The sequence below is a fragment of the Strigops habroptila genome, chromosome 4 (genome assembly GCF_004027225.2).
Source record: "Strigops habroptila isolate Jane chromosome 4, bStrHab1.2.pri, whole genome shotgun sequence".
Lineage (NCBI taxonomy): Eukaryota > Metazoa > Chordata > Aves > Psittaciformes > Psittacidae > Strigops > Strigops habroptila.
In genome coordinates this window covers 1,887,855-1,905,776 of record NC_046358.1, presented here as the reverse complement: position 1 = coordinate 1,905,776, position 17,922 = coordinate 1,887,855, and the positions used below count along the sequence as shown (strand labels likewise).

The window sequence follows — 17,922 nt, the reverse complement described above, 5'->3', positions numbered from 1 at the left end:
CTGGCCCTGGGGCATCAACGAGGCTTCGTGAGGTGGGAAAGGGCACTGGAGGGGGTGCAGCAGCACCCAGGGGTGTGGGTGATCACAGAGGGACCCCCCGCTCTCCAGCCCGGCACCCAGGGAGGTGCTGAGCCTGATGGAGGGACCCAGCGGGGGAAGGGGCAGCGCGGGCAGGGGCAGATGATGAGCAGGGAGAGGGGAAAGGGGAGCGAGGTGCTGCTGCTGCCTGCGGTGGGGACGGGCAGGGTGCAGGCAGGGGTAGAACAGGGCACAGGCAGGGCAGGACAGAGCAATGGTGGGGCAGAATGGGGTACAAGAAGGGTACAGGCAGGGCAGAGCAATGGTGGCACAGGGCAGAGTACAGGCAGCATGGAGTGATAGTAGGGCAGGGTACAGGCAGAGCAATGGTGGTGGCATAGAGTGGGGCACAGGCAAGGCAGGCTGGAGCAGTGATGGGGCAGGGAATAGGCAGGGCACAGGTAGGGCAGGGTAAAGGCAGGACAAAGCAATGGTGGCGTAGGGTGAGGTACAGGCAGGGCACTGGTAGCACAGAGAGGTACAGGCAGGGGAATGGTGGCACAGAGAGGTACAGGCAGGACACAAGGTGAGGTACAGGCAGGGCGATGGTGGCACAGAGAGGTACAGGCAGGGCATTGGTGGCACAGAGAGGTACAGGCAGGGCAATGGAGGTATAGGCAGGACATGGGGTGAGGTACAGGCAGAGCATTGGTGGCACAGAGAGGTACAGGCAGGGGAATGGTGGCACAAAGAGGTACAGGCAGGGCATCGGTGGCACAGAGAGGTACAGGCAGGACACAAGGTGAGGTACAGGCAGGGCATTGGTGGCACAGAGAGGTACAGGCAGGGCAATGGAGGTATAGGCAGGACATGGGGTGAGGTACAGGCAGAGCATTGGTGGCACAGAGAGGTCCAGGCAGGACACGGGGTGAGGGACAGGCAGGGCAGGGGCGGGGCAGGGGGCGTGGCATCCCGGTGCGGGGTGGGCGTGTCCCCGCGCAGGTATCCCCGCTGCCCCATTGGCCGCGGCGCGTTGCCGTGGTGACGGCGTTGGCCGCGTTGCGATGGGCAGCGGCGGCTCTGCGGGGCGCGGGGCGCGGGCGGCGGTGGCCGAGGGCCCGGACGGGGCCGAGCAGCGGCTGCCGGTGCGGGGCGGGCGGGTCCCGGCCGCGCTCTGGGCACAGCGCGGGCTGCGGAAGCTCTACCTGAGCGGTGCGGGGCTGCGGGACGTGCCGGCCGAGCTGGCGGCGCTCCGGCACCTCCGCACCTTGGCTCTGGACGGCAACGAGCTGATGGAGGTGCCCGAGGCTCTGTGCCGCTTACCCCGCTTAGCGTATCTCTACCTGGGCCGCAACGGGCTGCAGGGGCTGCCGCCCGCCTTCGCCAGCCTGCAGAGCCTGCGCTGCCTCTGGCTGGAGGGCAACTTCCTCGCCCACTTCCCCCGCGCCCTCCTGCGCCTGCCCGAGCTCCGCAGCCTGCAGCTGGGGGACAACCGGCTGGCCCGGCTGCCCGCCGCGCTGCCCCGCATGGCCGAGCTGCGCGGGCTCTGGCTCTACGGGAACCGCTTCGAGGAGTTCCCCCCGGTGCTGCTGCGCATGGGTCAGCTCCGCGTTCTCGACTTGGATCGTAACCGCATCGCCCGCTTCCCCGACCTGGCCGGCCTCGCCGCCCTGCGCCTCTTCTCCTACGACCACAACCCCGTCCATCAGCCGCCCCGCGTCGGGGATGCCGTGAGGCTGGTGGGGAACGGGGCGCAGGAGTTTATGGAAGCGAGGCAGGAGCGCCTGGAGAGCCTCCAGCGCCAAGAAGAGGAGGAGCAGGAGGAAGAAGGCACCGAGGCCCCAGCGGTGGCCCCCGAGGATGGGTCGCCGCTGCTGGAGGATGGGGAGGGTGGATTCGCAGCCCTGCCGGGCTCCCCAGGGGAAACATGAGCCTCCTTCCTGCAGCCAGACACCCATAGGGAAGCATCACAGAGGGATGGGAAGCCTCGGCCGGGCTCCCAAGGACCAGCATTTCCCAGCTGGGGCTGGGGAATAAGGAAGCTCACAGCCTCCATGTAAAGAAGCAGAGTCCCAGCATCAGCATCTCCTGCTTGGGACAGCAAAGAGCTGTCTCATGGATCTACACTGGGATCCACAAACCCACCTTGGAGCGTCCCATGTAACCACAGGGTGCCTTGGATGGGGGAAGCAGCCCTCTGCCCTGATGGGTGACCCCACGGACCCCAGTTGCCTGCTGGGCAGGTCCTGGCGGGCAGCACAGTGCTGCTGAGAGCCAGGCGTCCCCATGGACATGGGGATCTTCTGCAGCCGCCCTGCCACCTCCATGGGCATCCTTTGCTCCCAGCTCCCTGGGGCAGGACAGGCAATGCAACACTGTTTGCATCCAATCCATGTGGATCCCGTCACCCTGAAGAGCAAGGTTGGACAACAAGGGCACAGACCCCTTCTCACGCTCAAACCTTCCATCCTGCTGCTGGAATCAGGATGGGGGAGAGAGAACTCTCTGGTGGGGTCCTCCTGGGCCTGTCTTAAGCCTTGAAAGGGTTTTACCTCCATATAGGAAGAGAAGCTCTAGCTCTGTCTGCCCCAAAACAGGCACCAAAGCCAGGGCTGCCACCTCGTCCTTCCTCTTCTCTTCCCTGAGTGCTCTTTGTACCAAACTCAAGCAATAAAAAGCACAACCCCAAGGAAACGTGGTGTGAGAGGAAGGTGATGGGGTCTGTTCTGTGAGACAGGGTCTATTTAGGAACCACTCGGAATGCAGCAACACCTCCTGCTGCAAGAGCTCCTCTTGTTTTTGGCATTGAAGGGAGTTCTGCTTCCCTCTGCCTGTCTCCGAGCCACGGGCAGCTCAGCCACATCGGCACCATTGGGAGGGCTGGAGGTTTCAGACCATGTATCCGCTGTTGATCACTGGGGGTTTGGGGTTGGTGGCTGGGAGGCAGCCAGTGCTCCTGCCACATCCTCTGCCGTGCCGGTGGGATTGCTGCTGCCTGGCTCTTCCCTTCCCTGCCTGCTCCGTGGTGGGAACCACAGCTATTTTAGATGCAGTGGAGCATCCTCATTGAGGTCGGTGCCAGCCCCGCCGGCAGCAGAGGCTGATGGAGCTCCTGACTTCCCAGCAGTAAGCAGGCCCCATTCCCAATCCCATTTCAGGGTGGTGGATTTGGGATTTGAGAGGTTTTACCCCCCAATTCCAGGTCTCCACATAGGGACAGGTACAGGCTGTTGGTCCCTGTTGCCATCCAAGCAACCATCACTGTTGTGGCTGGTAGCAGGCATGGGGCACCCCCAACCCCATGTATGCCACCCTGAGGTGCTGACACAGCAATGGGGGGCTCCCAGCCCTCAGGGTCATGCCATAGATCCTGGGGTGCTGCTGCTTTGCCTGGGGAAACACTGCTGCTAATGGGCAGGTTCATTCTCCATCACCCCATAGGGTGCTGGTGCTGACAGAGACACTAAGCTCCAGCTATAAGGTGGGAATTCCTACATGCCACATCCCTTCTGCTGCCACCAGCTCCATGCAGACCCTTGTCAAGCAGTCAGTGCAAGGTGAGGGTGAAGGTGGCCCTGGGTGCCACCAGCCTGTCCCTGCAGCCAGATCCAGAAGCTCTGACCCATGGGGATGGGGGTCCCTGCGTTATTGCAGCCTCTTCCCACTATCCCAGCCCTGGTTTTCACCCTCTGGCTTGGGAAAAGAGCAGGGTTGGTGTCCAGGCACCACAGTGGCATTGGGGAGGTGACACAAGAGTCAGGAGCTGCTGCAGTCAGCAGGAACCTCACATTTTCCTGCTACACACAAGTATTTCGGGGACGCTGGTGCGCACAGTGCATCATCCATACGTCTGTCTCTATATATATCCCTGCCTACTCCCCATCCCCGTGTACAACAGCTCATGGCCTCCACGCAGCTGGGATCACGCTGCTATTTCCATCTGCTCCCGAAAAACACAAAGGAAGAGGCTCGGGAACGGGGCTGGCTCCGTGCAACAGGAGCACCGGGATCGCGGCGTGGGGCCAAGCGGGGATGCTTTTCGCTGTGTTCAAGGATGTAGTGTGATAAAACAACTCCAGGCTGGGTGACATTGATGCCAACTATAGCTTGTTAGTGCCAAAGTGTCCAGGTTTGGCACAAAGCAGAGTCCAAAGGGGTGGAAGCAGCAGGGATCTACCCTCCATCAGGACACAGGAGCTGGCTGGGGACAGCTTTGTCCCCTTCTGTCACCTCTAACACTAAGGAAAGGTGGATGCAGAGGGAACGGGGAGCCCGGCTCTGCTGCCATCCCTGCGTTTGGAGTTTCTCTTACTTATTCAAGACCAGTGTTCAGTGAATTATTTAACACAGGCACTTGAGCCTGTGCGGCGGCAGCCAGCTCCTGGCACATCCCCTACCTCACCAACCGGCATCTATCCACGCAGGACATCATTCCCTGCCTCTATCCCCCAACCCAGAGGTGTATTCCAGTCCCTACCCAACACATCACCCCCCAGAGACCCAGCACTCACCCTCCAGCTGCCACCATTGGGCTATCAGCATTGCCCCCCTATAACTGGGGGTCCCCAAAGCCCCCATCGGGGCTCCAAGCGAGGCAGGAGCCACCTCCCAGCACAGCCACTGCTTGCCACCACCTTGCCTTGAGAAAGAGCTTCTTGCTCGAGGGCTGCTCCTAATGAACCCGCATTAATTGCCCTCATTAGCTGACCTCATTAGCAGGCCCAGCCTTAAGCCCATGCAGGTGCTTTGGGCAGCCTCAGGGGTGGCAAGAGGCATCCCGGAGCCCATGGGGATGCTCTGGGATAGGGGTTGTCCTTGTTCCCTCCCTTTGGAGTGCTTCACCCCCAGCATGTGCCCCCTTCACCAGGGGGTCCTTGAGCACAGCCTTGCCCCATCCTTCCCCTGCCTTGTGCATGTGGTGGAGGGATGTTTATTGCTTGGGGGGCATTCTTGGTGCTGGGGGGGATGCTCTGTGCTGGGGTGGGGATACTTGATATTGGAGGGATGCTTGGGGCTGGGGAGGGATGCTCAGTGCTAGAGAAGGATGCTTGGTGCTGGGAGTGGGATACTTGATGTTGGGAGGATGCTTTGGGGATGTTGGATGTTGCTCAGTGCTGGGGGGGATACTTGATATTGGGGGGATGCTCAGTGCTGTGAAGGATGCTCTGGGCTGGTAAAGGATGCTCAGCACTGGGACGAGGACACCTTATACCAGGAATACCTCTCTTCACATCCCCCCCACCCCAGAGACGAGTCACGCTGGCAGTTACCGACTGTCCTTTATTACTGAGAACAGGGGCTGCCTCCAGAAAACGAGGGGCCCCGCTCCCCAAAAAGAGCATTCAGCCCAAGCCCTCACCCCCAGCTCCCCACGTGCCACCCGGCTCCTGCTGCTGCCATTGGGATGGGGGCCAGCCAGCACGGCCACCCCCCTCAGCAAAGCCACCAGCAGCGGGTGGCATCACTTGTCTTGGTTTTAATGTCTTTTTCGTTGTGGTTTTGTCTTGTTTTGCCCCTTTTTGCTGTATTTTACACACCAGTTGGATGTTACCGTCACATGAAGAAGAGAGAGACCTGAACAAGAGAACGGCTACGAGCTCTAGAGTTAAAACACACAAGCCCCCCCCCCGCCAAGGAATCCTTCCTGGAAGAGAGGGGTGGCTGAGAGGCGATGGGTGGGCACCCAGCGTGGCTCCATCCCCACCCCAGCCATGTCAATCTCTTCTTTTATGGGTAAAAAGAAAAGAGAATGGGATAAAAATACAACTGGCCCTAAAAGCATCATTATTACTGTATAGCAGTATTATGACTTCTCTCCAGATTGTCCAAAATCACCTAAAGAAGGACTTTGGGGCCTGCTGAAGATGGTCCCGCTGCCACCATGGTCCCCATGGGATGTGATAGGGATGTCCCCACTTGGTAGGAGAAGGAACAAGCAGCCAGGTACCCCTGGGAGGTTTGGGGGGTTCTGGATGCAGGCTCCCCTATGGAGCACCTCGGGGCTCAGTGGGTGCCCCCCTCCATCACCCTGTGCCTGGTGGGGTGGCACTGGGTGCTTGTACACAGGCTGGGACCCACCGTGACACAGGGATGATGGTGATGGGGTGAAACACTCTCATGGTCTATAACCAGGCTCCTGGCTGTTGGCAGCACCCCAAATGCGGCCTCGGTGGCACCCAAGGGTGGCAGATAAGTGTCCTCCCCATGGGTGCCTTCGGAGGGGCGAAGGGTGGTGGGTGCCATGGGAAGAGTGAGATGGGGGACTCCCCATCCAGGAGGGGTGGCTCTGTGACAGTGGGCTCGCTCTGGGTGCCCATGGGTGGCCATGCCCTACCTGAGATGGCTGCGGAGGTGACAGCACCCACCTCACCCCTCCTGCTGCTGCGGGTGCTGTCACATCACACCCAGCGCTGCTGCGGTCCTGCCAGCACCCATGTCCACCATGGTGAGCCCACCACCATAGGGTGACACCATTGTCACCCCCAGGAGCTGCCCCAACACCCAGCACCCCATGGGGCTCCCAGGAGGGTCCCATAGCCTCCCGCCCCAGGGAGTTGGCAGGGATCTGGCACATGAATCCCAATGGGAGCTGACAGGGAGATGCTGGCACTGCTCCTGCCAGGCTGGCTGACCCAAGGAATGCCACCTACCCAGGATGGGGACAATGGCACTTGCTCCATCCCTTATCCCCAGGGACCCCAGTGCTGGGCACAGGGCTCATGGGGGTCAGCCTGGCTGGAAGGGGATGCTCTGGGGCTCAGCATCCCTTTGTGGGGGTACCACCATCTGGGTCAAGTCTAGTCCCCTGCCCAGCCCTATGGGGACAAGCCCGGGGTGGGGGTAATGTGGGGTGAAAGCTGGGTTGGGGGCAGGATGGGGGGGTCCCCACGCAGTGGGGTGAGCCCCAGGATGGGGTTCTCAACCTCCTGCTCCCACCGAGCCCGTGGACGGAGGTAAAGCATCAAACCCAGCTAAAGGCAGTGCACAAACGAGCCCGCTTTGGCTATCGAACTGTGTCATGGCTTCCGATCCCAGGAGCCCGCGCCTGGCCCGGGAATGGGGGTTACCCTCTCCCATGGGTGCCCCCTCTTCCCCATCCCACCCCAGCGGGGGGCTTGGGGAGGGCGGTGGGGACGAGGCAGGGCAATGGAGGGGGTGGGCTCCATGGCCCCGCTCAGGCGACGCTGACGGCTCGGAGAGGTTCTATTGAGCTGGAAGGGGAAGGGAAGTGGGGACCCCTCTTGCCTGGCCCCCTGCAATGGGGGGGATGAGGGTGGGAAGGGGCAGAGGGGCTCCCAGGGAGCAGGGCTGGAAGCACTCACTGAAGTCCTGCCCAGTGGTGGGATGGGGATGGGGATGGGGGGGTCTGGCACCCTTCTCCAGGCTGGGGGGTTGGGGGTCCTGGGTACCCCAGCGCCGGGATGAGGTGAAAGCAAAGGGGCTGGTGGGCTCCATCCCCCTCCTACCGCAGGGTCCCCACGAGCTGGGCGCTGTCCTGCTGGTCCCTCAGCTCCTGGCTGGGAGCCCCGAGGAGGGGTGATGGGCGCTGGGAAGGGGGGACCCCCGGCCCCGCAGTCCTGGGAGGGGGTGCTCAGGCCTTCAGCTGGTGCCACTGTGCCACTGCCTGCCGGGGCCGGGCGATCATGTCCTTCCAGTGCTTCACCTCCCCGGGGCCACTCTTCCAGGACAGGTAGATCTGGGGGGACAGGAAGAACTTGGACCCATGGCTCCGCTACGGGACCTTCCAGTCCCATCCTGCTCCTCTGGTGTGTGCAACCAAGCCCAGGCTACTTTGATCCGTCAGTTTTCCATATGCTGACATGGAAAAGCATGTGTGCCAAGCCCTCCCTGCAGCGGACAGCTAGGATCAGCACGCTTGTTGTGTGATGCGCACATAATTAGCACACTTGTTGCTAATTATGCCATTGAAAGTGATTAGCACACTGCTGGCCATGGTGGGGTGGCCAGGGCATGGTCCTCACCATCGGCATCACTGCGTTGCTCTCGTGCTGCAGTGCACCCAGCAGCTTTAATGCAATGTGGTGGCATCATGGGCACTGTCTGTCCATCCACCCATCCATCCATCCATCCATCCACCCACCCATCCATCCACCCATCCATCCATCCATCCACCCACCCATCCATCCATCCATCCATCCATCCATCCATCATCGATCCATCCACCCATCCATCCGTAATTCACCCATCCACCCATCATGCTCATGCCACCAGTGATGTTTCCAGTGGGGACACTCCTGTCCATCTCCAGCATCCCATCATTCCGTCCCCCCTTCCCAGGTTCATCCCAATCTCCACGTTTCCTTGACGACAGCGCTGCATTGGGGGATCATCAGCTCTCTTTTGCCATCGCTACCCTGATGAGTGGAGAGCTCGTTGGGTTTAAGTACATCAAATCCAGAGGAGGGGAATTCCGCCCTTCCTGTCACTGGGAAGTGGTGGGTAATCCCGGTGTGGGCATGGAGGCTGGGGGCTGTCTGGTGGTGGACCCACCACGGCACATGGGAGCCATTGGAGGCTTCAATTTGTGCCTTGCTCTAAGTAGACTCTTGGCAGGTTGAAGCTCCACATGGCACAGGCTATGGGCACCACCATGTTGGATGGAGCCCCATCATCTCAATGCTCATAGAATCATAGCAGGGTTTGGGTTGGAAAGGACCTTAATATCATCCAGTTCCAACCCCCCTCATGCAAGATGAGTCCTTGCCATCACACACCATGGCCAGGACCAGCGATGACCATACAAAGCCAACACAAGGGGACCCCACCACGCTCCACCTTCCTCTCCACCTTGAGTTGACCTCAATCGCCATTAACCAAGGACCTGGTTGTCCCCCAGCTGCCACCCTTGAGGAGGACACATTGCTGGGGACCCTCCACCCCACACCAATGCCGTGGGACCCACCTTGCCAATGACATCGTTGCGGCTCAGCCTGTCCTTGTCCATGACGGTGATGACGATGGTGGTCTCGCGCAGCCGCTCCGTGGGGATGTCAAAGGCGAAGGACTCGTTGAAGACGGGGTTCAGGCACCGTTTCATGACCACCGTCTTCTTCTTCTCCACCCGCTTGTCCTTGTACATCAGCCACACCTTCACGTAGGGGTCTGGGGGGGACAGGAGATGCTCTCAGCCCTGGCCGGGCATCGCGAAGTGATACCCAACGTGGCAGGAGGTGGAGCTTATACCTGATGTGCCCCCGATGTCCATGGCTTTGAGGTTACGTGCTTTGATGATGTTCACCACGATGGAGTTGGCGGAGGGGTTGTAGCACAGCGACAGCAGCAGCTCCCCACGGCTTCCCTGTGGGACCCACAGAGGCTCTTAGGTGGGTGCTCCTCACCACAGCGCCCAGTCCAAGCCTTGATAGGGCGCCTAAAGCTGCCATGTCCCACTGTGCGAGCAGGGTCTGGGAACCCCCCTCCAGAGCTGTCCCAAGGGCGGACTTTGGGGTCACACAGAAAATCAGGGCAGGAGGAAACGGGGCCATCCCCAGTGGGACATTCTGTGGTCTTGCTGGAGGCAGGAGAGAACTTTCATTTTAGATCTACTCAAAACAGCTTTTTTTGACCCAAAATGAGACACTCCAGACTATTTTAGATCTACCCAAAATGGCTTGTTTGGACCCAAAATGAGACACTCTGGACTACTTAGTGCCTTAAAATAAAGATTTGGGATGAGAAACCTCTCCAATGGACATCAAACCTTCTCACAAAGCAGAAAACGTCCCCATTGGGGTAGCAAGAGGGTGGTGGTCCCATCGGGACACCTCAGGGATAGGGGGGAGCCTCCACTTGAGGACTGTCCCCATGTTTTGGAGGGGGACCAGGGCCTTACGCTGCCATCACTGCAGGGCTTCAGGTCCTTCCAGAAGGTCTGCATCTGGGTGAGGTCCACCTTGTTGAGGGGGATGGACACCTCCCCGATGGGGTCATTGCGGCTGAAGCGGTCATAGTCCAGGACCTGGAGGTACAGCACCCGCTGCACCACCTTCTCATAGGGGAACCCTGTGCCAGAGATGGAAGAGGATGAAGAGCCATCATGGTCATGCCAATGAGCACCCAATGCAGGCACTGCTCTTCCTTGTGCTGATGGGGAGATGTTGATACCAGGGAGCAGATCATGGCATGAGTGGTGGTAGATTAATTCCCATGGGTGCACCCATCCATGGGTGCTTGATGGGAGAAGAAGGAGCCTCCCCACATGTCCCTTGTGTGCAGAGCAAACACCTCCAACATGGCCTTGATGGCTTGGCCAACCCATCTCACCACTGATGACCACCACATTGGCAGCTTGACCTGAGCTGATCCAGCCAAGGAGGGAGGATAGAAGGTCCCACCACCGCTCTGCTCCCACCATAGTCCACTCCAGTCCATCCCAGCCCCTACCTTCGAAGAGGAAGGTCTCATTCCAATGCGGGTTGAGGTTCTTCCGCTTCACCTTGGTCTCCAGCTTGTGCTTCTTGTCGGGGAGCAGGTAGATCTTGACGAAGGGGTCGCTGGTGCCGCTGAAGTCCTTGGCCGGCAGCTCCTGCGCCTTCATGATCTTCACGGTCAGGGTGGACTCCTGGAAGTTGTAGCCGACGCTGAACTGGATGCGGCCCAGGTTCTCCCGGCTGATGCCATCATGGGCCTCGTCGTCCTCGGAGCCTGGAGAGAGCTGTGACAAGGGGGAAAGGGTGATGAGCTCCTGGGGACCACCAGTGGGGTCTGCACACCCTTGTCTCCCCCTCTTTCAGCACCTAAACTCAGTTCCCACCAGCACCCAACCTCCAACCCTGCGAGTTGTCACTGGGCATCAGCTTCTTAACCAGCTCCCTGTCACCACCATCACTTCGGATGACTCCTGGCTCTGTGCCACACATCCCAAGGATGGGAAGTGCCAATTAGCCAAATTCCTCCTGACAGCCATCCCTCACATCTCCAGCAGTGCTCCATCATGCTGCCCCAAGGGGGATTGGCTGTGTCACCTTGGCTGTGACAGGGATGTGTCACTGCTTATGGCACAGGGAAGAGACGCTCATATGGTGCTCAGGGTGGGTTACCAACCATGGGGAGCCCGTCCCCATCACACCCCATCACCCACCATGAGCATCTCGCTGGTCAAGGAGTTGACCAGGTCGGAGACGGAGGAGCGAGGCTCCGTCTTGCGGTCGGACTCATCGTGCGGTGGCTGCCCGGGCGCCGGTGCCGTGTTCGCTGCTTTGCCACCGGCCGGTAACCTGGGGAAAGAGAGGCAGAGACTCAGAGGAGAGGGGCTGAGAGCCGAGGGTGAGACAGCGAGGGGCTTCCTGGGCACCCTCTCCCAGCGGATACTGCGCCTGGGCTGGGATGCTGGGTTGGGATGCAGGGATACCCGGCACCGGCGGCTGCGTGCCACCAGCATCCCCACATCCTGGATGGTGCAGGCAGCTGGTTCTGCCTGTGCTGCTGCCAGCTTGTGCCCTGAGACCTGCGGCACGTCATCTCAGAGCACAACAGAAGGTCCCACGGTGCCAATGTCCCCCCCCAGCATCTGCAGAGCCCATGGTGATAACACTTGGCCATGTGTCCACCAGCACCTCCAGTCCCTGTCTGCACCTCACACAGCCCATTTCCACCCTGGTGAGGTCCAGTGTAGCCAGCACATGGGTGCTTCATGCTGTGGTGAGGGCTTGGTGCCTGGTGCCAACCACCCCCTTGTCCTTCTGCCATCGAGCCCCTGGTGTCCCACAGCTGGGACCATTGTCCCGGGTCTGGAGGGGCTGTGCCGGTGGCTCCCGGCTGGTTGTGGGACGATGGACACGGTGCCAGGGAGGGAATATCCCAGAGGGAAGGTGGAGAGCCAGGAGCACACAGACAGAGCAGCAATGGAGGCACCCGCCAAGGCCACGCTGCCACGATGCGCAGGGACAACAGGGATGGGGCAGCATCGGGTGGCCCCCATGGTGCAGAGGGAGGGTACGTGCACACAGTCAGCACCACACGATGCACCCACGCTCCTTCCCGAGCCGAGGCACGATGCTGGCATACACACACCACCAGCACGGCCCCACAGCGTCACAAAGCCACCATCATGCCACTGAGACACGCCAAGCACACGCAGACACACACGCACACGGATGGAGGTGCAGAAGGGGGACCTGGGGGTGATGGGGATGGCAGCACGGGGTGGCCACCCTCTCACACACGCACGCGGTTCACCCGCCCCGGTGGGACGGCACCAAGGGAGGACCAGAGAGCCCGAGGTAGCTGGGGAGGCAAAACCAGGTTAAAACCAGGGCAAAAATGGAAGCAGAGGAGCTGGTGGTGGGACCCGCTGGGCGAGAGGCGCCGGTGGAGCTGTGGGTGCTGGGGTGGTGGCACCGTGTGCCAGCAGAGGTCGAGGACAGCAAGAGAGAAAGAGCAAGGAAAGAGCAAGAGAAGGAGGAGAAGCATCATCCGCTGCTGGCCTGCCAGGAGGGAATGGGGAGAGAGGAGCAGGGAGATGGACGGAGAGTGGTTGGTTGGTCGCCGGGACAGGAGATGCGCCGAGGAGCTGGGCTGGAGCCACCGGGGACAGGCTGGAAGGAAGAAGCTGAGAAATAGGGATGGAGGAGACGTTTTGGGGTGGAAGAGCGGGTGTTTGGCAGTGCTGGGTGGGCAGGAAGGAGCAGAGGGTGAACCCAACGCTGGCTGCACCCCCCATGTCCCATAGGATCCAGGGGGGACGGGGAGCAGGGAATGGATGTGGGGAGGCCATGCATGCTCCAGGATGGCGCTTTGGGACCAGCGAGCTGGGGGAAGCAGGGAGCAGGGTCTTGCTGCGGTACCCACCACTACCCATGCCCAGCACCCAGGGTCCCCCATCCCCATCACCCAGCACAGGGCAGCCAACACGGGCCCGTCTGCGCAGCGCGACGCCAGGAAAGGGAAGTGCTAAAAGATGGAGCGAAACCAAGCGGGTGCGGGGTAAAAATAGGCGCTGGGTGAGAACGGTGCCAGTTCATCACCACGGCGAGCACACGGGGAGGCAGAACCCGCCGGCTTCACACCTCCTCCCCGCTCCCGAGAGGGGATTAACACCCGCTCCCGGCAGCACAGGGCCCCTCTGCTCCTGCCAGCCCTCGCTGGGCTCCGCTGTCGGTGCCAGATGTGGTGCTGAGCCTTTGGCACCCCGAGAAGGCAGGAGAAGGCGGAGGAGCAGCTTGCTTGCTGGAAAAAGGGGGGTAATGTGTCCCCCCCCCCCAGCCTGTTGCGCTTGCTCTGCCCTTGGTTGAGCGTTGGGGTTCCAAGGGATGAGTACATGCCACCGCAGGGATGTCCCCGCATCCCTCAGGGTGCTGCCAGCCCCACACCGGGCTGCAAATGGCGCGATGGACCAGACATGCATTAGGATGGGATGCGGCATCACTGGGAGCATCCCATCTGTGTGTCCCCGCTCCCAAGGTGTGCCCCCCAGCATGCAGCCGGGATGGGGGGGCTGGAGGTGGGGATGGCAGGAGGGGAAGGGCAGGGAGGGAGGAGGAAGGGACTGGGGGGGGGTCCTCTCGGTGCCGCTGCTCCAAAGGCAGAACCGCGGGTGCCGGCGGGCGAGAGCTGCAGACGTGCTGGTGCCCGCTGGGGCCACCCTGTGCCGCTCCAACCTTGGCGCTCCACGAGGCCAGCCTCCTCCTCCTCCTCCTCCTCCACCCTGCGTGAGGCCCTCGTCTCCTCCTGCGGGACTGCCCTCGTCCTCGCTCATACCTCTTGTCCCCCTGAGCGTTCGGCTGGTTCGGCTGCGTCCCAGCGGGTTGCAGGTCGGGGATATTGGCAAAGTCATCTTGCTCTGAGAGTCCCAAAACCAGGGATAACACCACCATCCGGCCTTCCCTGCCCAGGCATCCCCGCAGGCAGCGGGAGAGAGAGAAAGAGAAAGAGGAGAACACAGCATCAGGCAGGGAATAGGCAGGAGCCGCGGCACACCGAGGTCCCCCGATGGCAAAGGGACCCCGGCTCTGCCTGCTGGAGATGATGGGCACAGAGGGCTGTGGGGAGAAAGGTGCCGGCTCCTGGGACACATGGGTACCACCACCACCCTTCTCCTCCTCTGGTCCAGGCAGGGAGGATGCCAAAGTCCTGCCGAGGGGGGAAGATGATGCCCAGACGGGCTGGGGATAAGGGATAGAGCGACAGGAGCGAGGTGCCAGCATCCTTCCTGGGAGGAGGAGATGCCAGTGCCATGGCTGAGGCTCTTTGCCCATCTCTGGCACTGCTGGCGCAGCCTCCCGGGGCCTGTAACCACATTTATGCCATGGTGATAGCAGGATAAAGAGCAAAAGCAAAGTGAATGGCTTTGGAAAGCAGCACTGGTAAATGGAAGCAGCTCCTCCACCGGGAAGCGGCGCACTGGGTCGGCACGTCACGGCTCTGAGGCTTTTCCTCCCATCCCAGCAATAAAGGCTGGGATCCAGCACCAGGAAATGGGGGGAATGAGAGCCTTGGGATGGCAAATGAGCCACATCACATTGGGAAGCTGGCAAATGGAGCCAGTGAGGAAGTTTTTGGTGGGAGAGGGCAGAGCTGGCTCTGAGAAGAGCCAAGGGCCACTGGCTGGCTGAAGGTGAGGATGGGGGGGTTCAACCTCTCTCCATTGCTGCCTGCAGAGGCAGGAGTGGGGTGGGCAGCCAAATTCATGTCTCTTAGGGCATTTCCCACCTAACCCTGATGCAGAAGGTGCTGTGCTGAGCAGGATCAGATCTGTCTCCCCTACCCTGAGCGCTACCAGCCTGCGGGAAGTGCATCTAGGACTTCAGCATCCCCTTTCCTGGGGTGCTGGAGGGCAAACAGAGGCCAAGGGGGAGCAGGAGGACCCTGGGGAGGATGGAGGCTGGGGAGGAACTGTCTCCATGGAGGAGTGACAGTGTCATGTGCTGAGATCCGCTGGCAGCACGGGACTCAGATTAGACCTCAGTGCTTCAGAGCTGAGAGGCAGCGCTGATACAGGAGATAGGGTTAAACCAGATTAAAGATCACACGACTCCAGCAGCTCAATATCGGGGCTGAACAGACGGTCACCCCTGCACGAGGCCCACCACCGCTATGGTTGACCCCCCCCCATTCCTCCTTGGGGCAATGTCACCCCTTGGGGACCACACCAGTGGCTGTCCCATGGGCTGGAACATCCCTGCACTCCCTGGGGACCGAAGGGGACCTGAGCACCCACATGGAGGGTGATGGGCAGCAAAGCCAAAAGAAGTTCGGGAGGGTGAGGGACCTATCCCTGAGCCCCCAGGGTGGGTGAGCTGGGATGGGGACAGAGGGACCCGGCTCTTCCCAATGGCCACGGGTAGAGGTTCCCTGAGGAGGTGCTGGCTGAGCAGAGGAGAGAGCAGAGGAGAATGCAATGCAGGGAGCAGAGGAGAGAGGAGAAGGAGAAGGAGGAGGAGAGAGGAGAAGGAGAAGGAGAAGGAGAAGGAGAAGGAGAAGGAGAAGGAGAAGGAGAAGGAGAAGGAGGAGAAGGAGAAGGAGAAGGAAAGGAGAAGGAAAGGAGAAGAAGAAGGAGAAGGAGAAGGAAAGAAGAAGGAGAAGGAGAAGGAAAGGAGAAGGAAAAGGAGGAGAAGGAAAGGAGAAGGAAAGGAGAAGAAGAAGGAGAAGGAGAAGGAAAGGAGAAGAAGGAGAAGGAGAAGGAAAGGAGAAGGAAAAGGAGGAGAAGGAAAGGAGAAGGAAAAGGAGAAGGAAAAAGAGGAGAAGGAAAAGAGAAGGAGAAGGAAAGGAGAAGGAAAAGCAGAAGGAAAAAGAGGAGAAGGAAAAAGAGAAGGAGAAGGAAAGGAGAAGGGAAGGGGAGGCAAAGGAAGAGGAGAGGAAAAGAAGGAAGAGGAGAAGGGAGAGAAGGGAGAGCAGAGGGGAGAGCAATGGGGAGAGCAATGAGGGGAGCAGAGGAGAGAGAAGAAAGAATGGGAAAGGGAGCAGAATAGAGAGCGGAGGAGAATGCTGCAGAGAGAGCCATGGAGAGAGCAAAGGAGAGAGCAAGGGACAGAGCAATGGACAGAGCAAAGGAGAGAGCAATGGACAGAGCAATGGACAGAGCAAAGCCAAGAGCAAAGGAAAGAGCCAAGGGGAGAGCAGGAGAGCACACACTTACAGGAAGGACTTCATGTCCAAGCCGCGGTTGCGGATCTGCCCCACCACATGGTCCCAGCTGCCGGGATTGGAGCGGCTCCGGCCGCCGGCCGTCTGATGCTTGGAGCCGGCGGTGATGCCGGGGCGCGCCTGGCCCCCGCGGGAGCCCCGAGGGGTGCCGGTGCCGGTGCCGGTGCCGGTGCCGGCCGAGGAGCCGCTGTGGGCCTGGAGGTGGCCCAGGCTCTGGCTGGTGGTGGGCTGGCTGTGGTTGGAGCGCTGGTGCTGGCTGAGGGGCTGCTGCAGACTTTGCTGGCGCATGAGCGTGCGGGGCCTCTGGCATTTGGGGTCGCCTGCTGAGGTGGGGATATACTCAAGGGTAGTGGCTGTGGACAAGGTGGAGTCCTCGAAACTTAGGGAGAGGAAGGGCAGAGGAGAGGAGAGAAAGGAGAAGAAGGTGAAGGGGTAAAATTGGAGGAAGGAAAAGAAGAGAGTTAGAGAGAAGATGCCCCAGCGCAGGGAGCGCTCCGGCAGCGCCCAGCGGATGCAGCGACCGGTTCCTCTGCCCCTGCGCCCCGGCTCGCCGCTGGCCCGGGGCTGTCGCACCGCTGCCATGTCGCCTGTGCTGGTGATGGTGGTGGTGGTGGCGGTGGGTGCCCTCCCTCTCCCGTGCCTGCCGTGCAGCAGCAGGCACCTTCCCAGCGCGCCGGGCGACCTCATCTGCCAGCTAAGTAATTAGGCTGCTGCGTGGAAGGCGAGTCCCGCGGCGCCTGCTGACGTGCTGCCGTCCCCATCCCTGTCTCCATCCCTCCCAGCCCAGCACCCGCCGGGTCTTAGCATCACCCATCGCATGGGACTGTGTCAAATGGGGTCCCACAGTGATGGAGAAGGTCGAGCCGCCCGTGGCGGGGACGTGCCAGCAAAGCTGGGTGTCCCCATGGCCAAGCCGCGCTGCCAGTGGTGAGGGACCCCATTAAGTTCCAGCCACACTCCCAGTGCTCTGTTAGTGGGATGGGGGTGATGGAGACATGGTCCCAGTGGGATAGGGAGAGCAGGGAAGCCCAGCCCTGTGTGGAACGGGTTCATCTGGTTGTTGGAAAGGGAATAGCAGGCGCAGGAAGCGGCGGTGCCCATCACTGGCCATGCAGCACATGCGTGGCATGGCCCATGCAGCCAGGCACGGTGCTGATGCCCAAAGCAGCCTGCAAAGCTCATGGCTGTGAGACCAAGGAGGGTCCATCCAGCCTGGCCAAAGCCCCCAGGAGCACACCATGCCGGACACCACCGCCAGCAATAGCCACTGAGCCAACACCAGTCCCTGCATGGTGGTGAAGCGGTGCCGTCGTGCATTGCCAGCAGCGGGGGGCAGAGAGGGAGGGGGGCAGGATAAATAGCTTATAACATAAAAAATAGAGGGGAAGAAAGAGCGAAAGGTGAGAGAAAGGGAGAGAGGAGGGAGGGTGAGAGGAGCTGAGAGCTGGGATGGATCCAGCCTCATGGCCGGGACTGAAGGTACATGGGGCACTGCCCAGGCACTGCGCCGTGTGTCCCCCCGCTGCGCCTGCCGCCGACCTCCTTTTGCTTTCCTCCCAAATCTCAAATTAGTTCCATTTACAACCTCTCAGCCACAGGAAACTAAATCTGGCTCCTCTCGGCCCCGAGCCAGCCGGAGGCGCGAGCTCCTGCCAGCGCCGTGCCAGGCGGCAGCACACCCTGCCCGCACCCTGCCTGCACCCTGCACACCCTGCCCACAGCCTGCACACCCTGCCCGCACCCTGCCTGCACCCTGCACGCCCTGCCCACAGCCTGCACACCCTGCCCGCACCCTGCCTG

The 17,922-nt window shown here is 60.9% G+C and overlaps 2 protein-coding genes across 5 annotated transcripts in view; one reads left to right on the top strand and one right to left on the bottom strand.

Moving 5' to 3' along the window:
• The first annotated feature begins 1,082 nt into the window (after positions 1-1,082).
• LRRC10B (leucine rich repeat containing 10B) lies at positions 1,083-2,451 on the top strand. Its single transcript, XM_030483689.1, has one exon. The coding sequence runs from the start codon at positions 1,083-1,085 to the stop codon at positions 1,947-1,949; it is 867 nt and encodes a 288-aa protein (XP_030339549.1). The 3' UTR covers positions 1,950-2,451.
• A 2,833-nt stretch (positions 2,452-5,284) lies between these two features.
• SYT7 (synaptotagmin 7) overlaps positions 5,285-17,922 on the bottom strand; it is a 32,072-nt gene continuing 19,434 nt past the window's right edge. For 2 of the 4 annotated variants that reach the window (XM_030483628.1, XM_030483629.1), the window contains 6 exons: positions 11,120-11,255; positions 10,423-10,693; positions 9,872-10,041; positions 9,223-9,337; positions 8,942-9,141; positions 5,285-7,714 (listed from right to left, as the gene is read on the bottom strand). In XM_030483628.1, the coding sequence (XP_030339488.1) occupies positions 7,610-7,714; positions 8,942-9,141; positions 9,223-9,337; positions 9,872-10,041; positions 10,423-10,693; positions 11,120-11,255 (997 nt within the window). In that variant the 3' untranslated portion in view covers positions 5,285-7,609. Of the gene's footprint in view, positions 7,715-8,941; positions 9,142-9,222; positions 9,338-9,871; positions 10,042-10,422; positions 10,694-11,119; positions 11,256-13,737; positions 13,864-16,114; positions 16,502-17,922 lie in introns of all 4 variants that reach the window. The other 2 variants (XM_030483625.1, XM_030483627.1) reach the window with 2 other exon arrangements.

Excerpts from the sequence above, each read along its gene's own strand:
- LRRC10B (XM_030483689.1), top strand. The coding sequence starts at position 1,083 with ATGGGCAGCGGCGGCTCTGCGGGGCGCGGGGCGCGGGCGGCGGTGGCC.